At 45.9% G+C, this 9,658-nt stretch overlaps 1 protein-coding gene across 1 annotated transcript; it reads right to left on the bottom strand.

Annotated features, from left to right (window-relative positions):
- Nucleotides 1-7,545: 7,545 nt before the first annotated feature.
- On the bottom strand, nt 7,546-9,189 carry LOC107836649 (uncharacterized). The gene is made up of 4 exons (XM_016673220.1): nt 8,936-9,189; nt 8,685-8,859; nt 8,306-8,601; nt 7,546-8,200 (listed from the first exon to the last, which is right to left on the bottom strand). Exons 1-4 carry the CDS (start codon nt 9,171-9,173, stop codon nt 7,848-7,850), a joined length of 1,062 nt encoding a protein of 353 aa, XP_016528706.1. The 5' UTR covers nt 9,174-9,189; the 3' UTR covers nt 7,546-7,847.
- Nucleotides 9,190-9,658: the final 469 nt, after the last annotated feature.

Raw genomic sequence — 9,658 nt, forward strand, 5'->3', positions numbered from 1 at the left:
ACTGGGTAATTTTGTCTGATTAGGTGAGGCTCCTTCCTTTTATTAACTACTTGGTCTGCAGACAAATCCACTGGAAACGCATCAAAATAGTTTTTGGGGTGAATAAAGCAGGTGAGCTCTACTATTTCTATATAATATCCAGCCAGCATCATATCATAGTCTTGTTGATGGCTACAAAAACGTATTTTTTTGTTTAATTTGCTAAGGTATTAGCTAAAATAAAGGTAACTATATGTAGCTAAAATACCTAATCATTAGCGAGGGCTATGCATGTATGATTTGATTCTTTTCCATCCATTTTCTGTACACCCTTGTCCCTTAGCCGGGTCTGTAGGGATGCTAATAACTATCTCCAGCGAACGTTGATTCTTTTGAAGGAGAGAAAATTAACAGCCAGCCTAAACTAATGCACCCAATTTTTGTTTTTTTAAATATGGTTCAAGTTGCTTGTTGTATAATCAGTGCACTCATCGTAAATAAATCATTAAATCCACTAAAATAATGATATTCATGCCTGTAGAGAGTCTATGCAAACTTCTGACCCCAACTGTAAGCACAATCAAAAACAGCTTTAATTGGATGATTTTCACATTAGTGTGTATTTTACACTATGACGTTAGATAATGGTCCACTTTACTCAAATGCATATTTTCTGCCCAGTAAAATCACAGATTTATGAGCAAATGGGAATAATACACAAAGATAAAAAAAACCCAAAACAAATCTAAAATTATGGTTTCTCTACAGCAGAGGGTACAGACATGGACCACTTGGCACACTGCTCAGGGTGGCATAGTCAAGAGGGCAGCCTGAATACTCAGTTAATGTTAAATGAGGACATCCCTGTGAAAAATATATTTAATTGCAAAAATTGAAGCACTATATTACTGTTTTCTGAGGAAATCTGGAAAAAATCTGATCATTTCTAGTTCAGAATCCAAAACACTTAAATCAAATCTAACCCAAATCAATCGACGATGACTACTGCTGGGTTTAGCTGTCAAGTTGTCAACATAATGCACTAAATCTAAACATCTATGCGTGACATATAGAAGAAAAAGGGATTCAGAGCTTTGTTGCCAATTATCAACACTGAATTAGATAAGGTTGGGGAAAAAAGTTTTAATTTAAAGAAACATAGCGAGGGGGAGGAAAGTTGATAAGTTATGCTAGTTTGACTTTGACAATCTTAACATTTAGATGTGCTGTGGAATTCTGTGTGTTTTGGTTCAGGTAAAAAACAAGACAACCCACACAGCAACTCTGATACATCATCAGCTGCGGTAGATTAAATTGTCTAATTTAAACAAGCTGGCGCTGCAGCAGGTTCACTGAAAATGTAAAACTGTAACATGCTGAATATTCTTTTCTATGTGTGGGAAATGTTTGCGTGTTTTTTGGTGGTTAATCATGATACATTAATGACGTTATTGACGGTCAGTTTCTATGGAAACGAGTCTGTTTGTAGCGTAGCAGAAAGAGACAGCAAGAACAAAGTTCAATACGAGTAATTTTGAGTTATTATTCAATGTTTTTCTGCGTTAATCTTCCATTTGTTGTGGCACACTGCACTAAATTAATAATACCACCATCTCCAGCTACAACGTGGCAGCGCGGCTATGGATAGCAAATGAAAGAATCGGCTTTTTGCCCTCCAATGTTGTGCGAATTCGTAAAATTTCTGGATGTAAACAGTAACATGGAAAGGGTTGCTATTTTGGAGTACACAAAAGTAATATAACTGTCAATTGGAAGGTAAAATACTGAGTAATCTATCAACTATGTTCATATTACATTTTTATGTGATCCTCTCATAGTTCCTAAATGTGCACCGAAGGACACATCTGAAAATCAAATCAAAACAAACCCCACCAGGTAAAATTAGCACATTTCGCTGGGGAGGGGCGTCTCTCCTTGTTGTAGCCATGTTGTTTTTTCTGTGCCGGGGAGTAAAAATGACATACAGTATCCTTCTGCTCCAGCTGGCTGGCTGCCCAGCGGGCCCAGACGTCCTCTATGATTAGTCAAAAGCAAGAAATGCAATTAAAATGGCAGGTAGCTGCTTCTTCTCGTTTCACAAACGGGAAAGAGATGTGAGGTGTCACAGGCTGTGACGCATCCGCCGCTGCAGAGTTTCTGTCTCAGCAGGGTTAGGGGAGCCGCGCTTCAGGAGAGCTGCGCCGTGTTTACGCTCATTTCGGCTGGGGGGAGGGAGAACTCCTTGTTATCTCATCTACAAGTCAACTAGATGATTAAACCCAGGAACAATGAGGGTTTTATGAAGCTCGCAGTGGATAACTGTTAGATGGCACAGTTACCAGCGATTAGCCCAGGACCAAATGAGATTTGATAATGACTTTACCCTCACTGAACACAAGATTACAGTTCTTTAACACAAGAGTAGGAATCAGCTTTGTTTGCCAAGTTCTGCTCTAAAGTAAGACATTTTTTTAAATTTATTGTAAATACAGGGTTTATGAAGGTTTCCAAACTCACATTTAAGGGTATTTTCACAACCGATAACCGGTAGATAATCAGTTTGATTTGGGACAAAATTACAACATTTGTCACATTTTCAGATGCTGTGGTTCTCTTTCACACTGCACCGTGTCAAACAAACCTTTTGAAAAACTTGTTCCCCTCCTTGCCTGTGGGGGCACCGCACCAAGAGCCACTGAAAGAAACAACACAAAAATCTCAAAGACCCTTCATTCTTCACAAAATGTAGAACAAATAGATTTGCATCAGATTTTAACGGTTGTAGGATTTTTCTTGTTTGTTAAAGACCATGAGTCATTTCTCTTTCTAGTTCTAGATACTCACATTTATTATTTACCCAGGATGCCCTGTGCTGTAGTCCACTTTCTGCTTTTGGAGTAAGACAGTATCATTGACCATTGGAAATTAACTATCATTATCAGCTAATTTTAAATGTTCTGCATCTTATTTTTTGGTAATTCAGACAATTTATCTCAAATAAAAAGCTAAGAACTGATGACTGCAAATACAAATTAAACATTGTAACAATCTGCTACTTCTTTTCTAAGCTCCTGCGGAAACTTGCTGCACTAATTTGTATAAACAAAGAAACTTCTCATCTTGTGAAATAGTCATGAAATTTGGTAAACACAACGGCAAAAATGGTTTTTAAAATAATAAAAATAAGCAAACCCAACTTTTTGCAGCCTAATTATCCACTGATGGACTCACACCAACTTCATACCCATCTGTTCCTTTACTGTTAAGATTGTCCTATGAGGTTAAAACCTGTTGAAGGCAGTGTCTGCAGAACAGCATGAACATCACATCCATGTTGTGTTAATTTGACAAGACAGCAGCATCCGTCACCATAACCTCCCATCAAGTTCCCCATTGACAAGAGGAGGAAGCGGGCCGGTGTTGTTGGAATGCATTATCAATGGTGAGCTGAAATCAATGCCGACATCCCTCAAGCTGGTAAATGACTTTCTGGTTGACAGAGCTGCACTTGGGGGCTCATATCTATAACCAGCGAAAGCTGTCATTCCTTATCTGGGTGCCAGAGCCATCCATTAAACCGCTCAACCTCTTTACCTAATTTAAAGGCGGTTTGCCTTATGAGTGTGCCGACTCTGGGTTTTGTACACAACCACATCCTTTAATCGAAGCTCTGTCTTTAGGTGCTGTGATAAATAAATAAATAGAAATAGAGAAGAATAGAAAGGAAGGTCTTAAAGGTGACCTATTGTGCTTCCTTGAACAGGTTACAAAACATGTTTATTACACTTTTCGCACAAAATCTTTATTAGATGAGATTTTAATCTGCTCACTTCTATTTTGTACAACGGCAAATTAGGACCATTGTGGTTATTTATATACATTTTACATACACACACACACACACACACATATATATATATATATATATCCAAAGATTTTGAGATTCATCTCAGAAATCTTCAATAAAATATGTGGAAATTTCTGAGCTTTTAAAATAGCAATTTTTCAACTCTTCAAATTCAGAAATTTCAGGAAGTTTTTTTCTTTAATATTTCTGAGATTAATCTTAAGATTTCTGAGTTTTTTGTGGAAATTCACTCTTATCATTCTATAATTTGCCCTAATATGCCGTTGTAATTCTGAGCTCCTTTCAGAACGAGCTGTTTTAGGGCATCTTGTCACTTTAAATTCAAATAAGCACAAATTTGAAACTATAATTAGTGTGGAGCTTAGTGATGCGAATCTCTCTTCTTTATCATTGTCCTAAACAAGTGGGATAATTTTACAAATTGGAATGTTTTTTAAGAGCATTATCTGTGTTTGTGGGCCTATAATTTGTGTGACAGTCATGGTCATAGAGTTACCCAAAAACTAAGTAAATAATTCTTATTCACTTATATCGTTATCACAATGCTACTGCAAAACATCAAGATAAATCTTGAAGTCCATATCGCCCACCTCTGTTAAGTCAACAAAACACCTGTCTTTTCCAGCAGCCATTGTACAGCACATACATCAGTAAAACCAGCTGACCNGTTGTAATTCTGAGCTCCTTTCAGAACGAGCTGTTTTAGGGCATCTTGTCACTTTAAATTCAAGTAAGCACAAAATTTGAAACTATAACCCCTAACCTGGCCACCCGGTAGCAATTTGGGCCCACTTTGAAAAATCATAGCGGGCGAACCGAACCTCGCGGGCCGGCGGGACCCGGGGCGCCCGACCCAGAGTAATCCGTTCCAACGAGACCCGGGTTTTGGCGAGCGCGGAGGCCGTCCGAAAATCGCAAAGTCGCTCAAAAACACTGAACTTTTTCCGAATGCTGCCCTACGACGGCTTTTACGGCACGTTCCGGCAATCGACACCAGGTGGCGCAGGACGTTTGGGTGCATCCCAAAATGCCGGGACGCCTCCCGGTGGCGAATGCTGCCAAAACGCGTGGGGACGCTGCCAGGTGTCCCCCGCCGCCATCGGGCAGCACCGCCTCATGCTTCCAAGTGTCTCCGGGTTCCCCCCCCTGCACCCTCATAAGCCCTCGCGGGTGCCGCCAGTCTTTATCTCTGTTCGGAAAGTGGTCCAGTAGCCGCACTCCCACCCGGGAGGCTCGGGTTCGCGGCCCGCTTGCGCAGAGAACCCTTTATGTACACGATCTTGGAAAGGCACTTTATCATGTGTTCCCTCTGTGGCTTAGAAGTCAAAAGCGCCAGGAGCCGAGGCAACCCTCATGGCTCCTCTAGTTTAATGGTTTAGCTGCCCGCTCGCCGCGTCAGAGACCCCGGGTTCGCTTCCCGCTGGCTGCAGAAAGCCTTTTCTATCGTTTTGGCCGACAACAGACATAAGGAGGCACTTCGGACATAGGGAAGCCTATGGACATCCAGATATCCTTTTCAATGGGGCCTTTGCCGTTCGGGACACCCGTCTTCTCGAGGGCTTAAGGGGGGGTTCCCGTGCTCCGTCCAGAACACCGCCGGGCTCGGCCCATCCGGCGCGCCCCGGGGAATAAACGAAACCGGCCGGAACCTTCTCCGAAGCCCGCCTGGCTTGGGAGGGCCTGCGCCATAAAGGATCGTTCGCTCGTGATCCCCAATGGCAGTATACCTATTACAAGTGCGAGACACTTAAGTGGACACGGCTCAAATAGTTTGGTGATTTATTTTCGCTCTTTTGGAAGCCCGGATGCAAGCAAAACTGTTGTAGTGCCGGCTAAAACACAAAAAACGTCAGTGGCTCCAGCAGTCGAAAGGTTAAAGGTGCCACACTTGCAGTGAATAGCAGCCACGTGATTGTCTGGGTTCGAATCCCAGGACGGCATTGGCGAAAACCGCTAAAGCACAGGAGGCACGTGTACATGTATGGCAAAAAGGGCAGTTATTGCTGCTGCAGGAGGCGGGGACTCGACATCACAAGACTAATCGAGCGACTGCTGGAACCACTTTTTGCATTTTAGTACAAACACCTTGCTTTTCGGGTGGCGGCCATCCTGCTGCGGGATGGCCGCCATTTGGAAACCTCATCCTCCACAAAAGCACTATTTGCCACTCGTGGCTTGAGTAGTCGAGTGGTTTAAGGTTCCGCACTTACAATGGATGGCTGCCACATGATTGTCGGGGTTCAAATCCCAGGGCGGCATGGGCGAAGAGTTCAAAATAAGAACCACTGAATTACAGGAGACACTTGTGGTGTAAGACATCGGGATCCTGCAGAGACGTCCCTTTCGTCCTAGAAATCGAAAGATATTTCTAGGACTAAAGAACAACAAAGTCCAATAAAACACAACATGATTAACTTTATTAAACAAACACTGAAAATATATAAACTATGTAAAAAAAAATAAAGTGCTAAAAAAATTAACATGATATACTATAAAACACACTCACTGAAAACCTAAAACCTATTTACAAGAATAAAATTTAACATTAACTTTATTAAACACACACACTTCAAATATAAAAACTATTTACAACAATGAAATTTCACATTATTAAATACAAAAACACTTCAAATATAAAAACTATTTACAACAATGAAATTTCACATTATTAAATACAAAAACACTTCAAATATAAAAACTATGTACAAAAATAAAATTAAACATGACTAAAAAAACCCACCAAACTCATTGAACTAAAACGGAGGAGGGGCCTAATCTTTTATACGGCTGACGTTGCGGGACCGCAACGTCAGCGGCATGGGGCTGTTCCTCCTCCTCCTCCTGGGGGTGGTCGATGGGGGAAAGAACGACCTGATTGACTGGAGCCGCTGCGTCACCGTAGGAGACCCCACGTTTGACGGGCCGGGTCGTTTGGCCGTGGAGGGGACGGGTTGTTCCTCCTCCTCCCGGGCCTCGGCAGTGGGCTCTCGCTCCGGTGGGGGTGCAGCGGTGGCTTCGGGTCCCTCCTGATGGTCTGTGGTGGGCTCAGGGAATGCCGGAGGGCTGGCCAGTACCTCCTATACGTCAGAGGACTGGCAGCAGTCAGCTGCCGCTCTCCATCTCCGGCAGAGACGACAGGGTCGGCTCAGTGGAGTGGGAGCTGTAGGAACACTCCGTGACCTCCGTCGCGCAGGAGGACTCGGGGGGGGGGGGGAGTCGCTCCCGAGGGAACGGACGGTTCCCTCTGAGGAGTCCGACGTGTCATGCTCTGAAAGGTGGAAAGGTGAAAAGAAGGTTTCAAACGTGTGGAGATTAGAGGAAGCAGTAATCGCGCACCATTTGGGAGAAGCTGTGAAAGCTGCAGAATGGCATGCTAAGAGGGCCTGCCATTTTGCAGCTTTCACAGCTGCTGCTGCACCATGGCTTCGACACAGGTAAGTTACACTGGTAAGTCGAGGAGAGATGAAAACCCACCCTTATTTTCTTTCGGGGAGACTTCAGCTCCTGCTCCTCCTCCTGCTGCTGCAGGCCCCTGCGGCCTGCCATCCGGCAGTTTCCTCAGCTGCTGCCGGATGGCTTAGAGGAGGCAGGTAAATCGAGGACACGTGAAGACCCACCGTTTGGCCCGAGGAGGAAGATTTCCCCCACATTTTTCCGGGGTCCGTGAGGGCATCAAATGTGCCGCGAATGGCGGCGAGCTGGTGATCCCTCGCCTTCGGAAATAAAGGAAAGTTTTCAACATTACCTTGTTACGTACCGTTATTAAACGCAAAACGTTAGATGATCACTTACGTAGGTGGCAATGGATGTCCGGATGTCTGTGACGGTGGGGGTGCCAGGCAAGCCCAAGTCAGACCACGCCTTCTGGACGGGCAACAGGAGATGCTTCAACCTCCAGTTGCCCTCCGTAAAGATGACGAGGTCCGTCGTGGGCTTAAGCCCGGCGCGGACGGCGAGCCACCGCTCCAGCCACCCGAACTCCTCTGGGGTCAGGTAGACCTTAGCCGAGCCGAAGGCTTGGTTGGTCTTGTGGTCCTTGACCGTTTGGGAGTGAGAGAGAGAGACAGAGAGAGAGAGGGGGGCATTGGGTTCCTGCCTGCCATTCCACGGCAGGACTCGCTGCTGCGGATGATGATCCCAGATGGCAGCAGGAACTCTGCATCCTTCGACTTACATTGATGAGGAAGCCCTCGTCTCGCTCCTCATCCCTCGAACTCCTGGTCTCGGCGACCTCCAGAACGGTCATGTTCTGGAGGACGCCGGTCCTGTGTCCATAGACACAGGAGATATAGAGGGAGAGGAGCACGTAGAACCTCCTCATCAGGTCCCCGGAGGAGTCCTCCTCCAGCTGGTCTAAAAAGAGGAGGAAAAAAAAAATTCAAGGAAACCCATTCAAAGGCCTGGACACAGGAACGAGACACACACACACACACACGTGGTGACAAAATTCTCACTCACTGAGTACGCAAGGGATCTTCTCCCTGCACCTGGCCCGACAAGCGCGGAGGTGACGCTTGGGGACCAGGTGCTTGAGCTTGGCCCGCTTCACCTGTATCTGCCGGACAGCCACCCGTCTCCCAAGCCCGGAGACAGTTGAGGAGAGCGCCCTGTGAACGGCGACTAGGGTGCGCTTGGAAACCCGGGAGGTGGGCAGGGGGGTCTCCTTGAAAAAACCAATAAATTCCATGATGTTCACAATGTAGGACTTTATGGTTGTCACCGCCTTTCCCTCCCTCCGCAGGTGTTCCGGCCATCTGCTCCGGGGGAAAAAAACGGTAAGAATTCAACGAGAGGACGCCAAAAAACATTCGCCGGTGTACGTCGGAGAGGGCCTTACTCATAGATCCTGCGCATGTTCTCTAGCGCCGTCCACGTCGAGGGCCACCTCCCGCCATTGGCCAGGACCCTGAGGAAGTGGTGGATCCTGGCCAGCTTGGAGCACTGGTTCTCCACTTGCTTCCTCCCACTGGTGGAGCCCTTAAGGTGATTCCAGTACGACTCCATGTACTGGACTGCATAAAAGACATTTGAGAAGGTAAGGTAAGATTTTAGCAAGCAGGGACGGACGGACGGACGGACATGACTCACCGACTGTAGCGAAATGGAGCCAGGACTCCACCACCTCTGCTGCTCCTGGCCTCCTGGTTGGGCGGGAGGTCCTCCTGGTCCTCGTCGTCCTCCTGCTCCTCCGAAAAGGTCTCCGGGCGGGTTGCGGGCGGGGGGAGGCCAGGCAGTCCCGCAGCCTGCTGCTGCAGCTGCTGAAGACGACAAGAGAAAAAAACCAAATGAATTGACTCATTGAAAATGCATTTTTAGGTGCTGCCATTTGCGAGCAGCAGGGCCTGCTGCTGCAGGACGTCCGGCAGGCGGGGAGTCTGCTGCGGGCCCTGCTGCGGGGAGTCCCGCAGCAGGCCAGCTAGCTAGCACACGTGGTGGTAGCAAGCTACCCTGCAGCTAACACCCGTCTCCAAAACGTTTAAAAATTCGAAGGATTTATGCTTTAAAAGTTGCATTAACTGACACTTTACCCTGGAGCTAACACCTGTTTCCAAAACGGTTAAAAATTCTAAGGATTTATGCTTTAAAAGTTGCATTAACTAAGACTTTATACATTAAAAAAAAAAGAAAAGAAAAAAAGTTGATTTATAAAAACGTTTTCTAGCTGCTGTGGTGTGGACAGCAGAAACACCTGTTTGCTCCAAGGTAGCTTGCTACCATCACCACCACCACCACGTGGTGGCGGGCTAGCGCGAGCTAGCTCGCAGCAGCTAGCCACCACGTGGCGAGCTAGCTAGCGCTAGCGAGCCAGCC

Source organism: Poecilia formosa, unplaced genomic scaffold (assembly GCF_000485575.1).
Source record: "Poecilia formosa unplaced genomic scaffold, Poecilia_formosa-5.1.2 Scaffold72, whole genome shotgun sequence".
Lineage (NCBI taxonomy): Eukaryota > Metazoa > Chordata > Actinopteri > Cyprinodontiformes > Poeciliidae > Poecilia > Poecilia formosa.

Bases quoted from the DNA above. Each gene is read 5' to 3' on its own strand.
- LOC107836649 (XM_016673220.1), bottom strand. From the start codon at position 9,173: ATGGCAGCACCTAAAAATGCATTTTCAATGAGTCAATTCATTTGGTTT. The intron at 8,860-8,935 runs GTGAGTCATGTC...TCTTTTATGCAG, and splicing joins GCTCCATTTCGCTACAGTCG to TCCAGTACATGGAGTCGTAC. The intron at 8,602-8,684 runs GTAAGGCCCTCT...CCCCCGGAGCAG, and splicing joins AACATGCGCAGGATCTATGA to ATGGCCGGAACACCTGCGGA.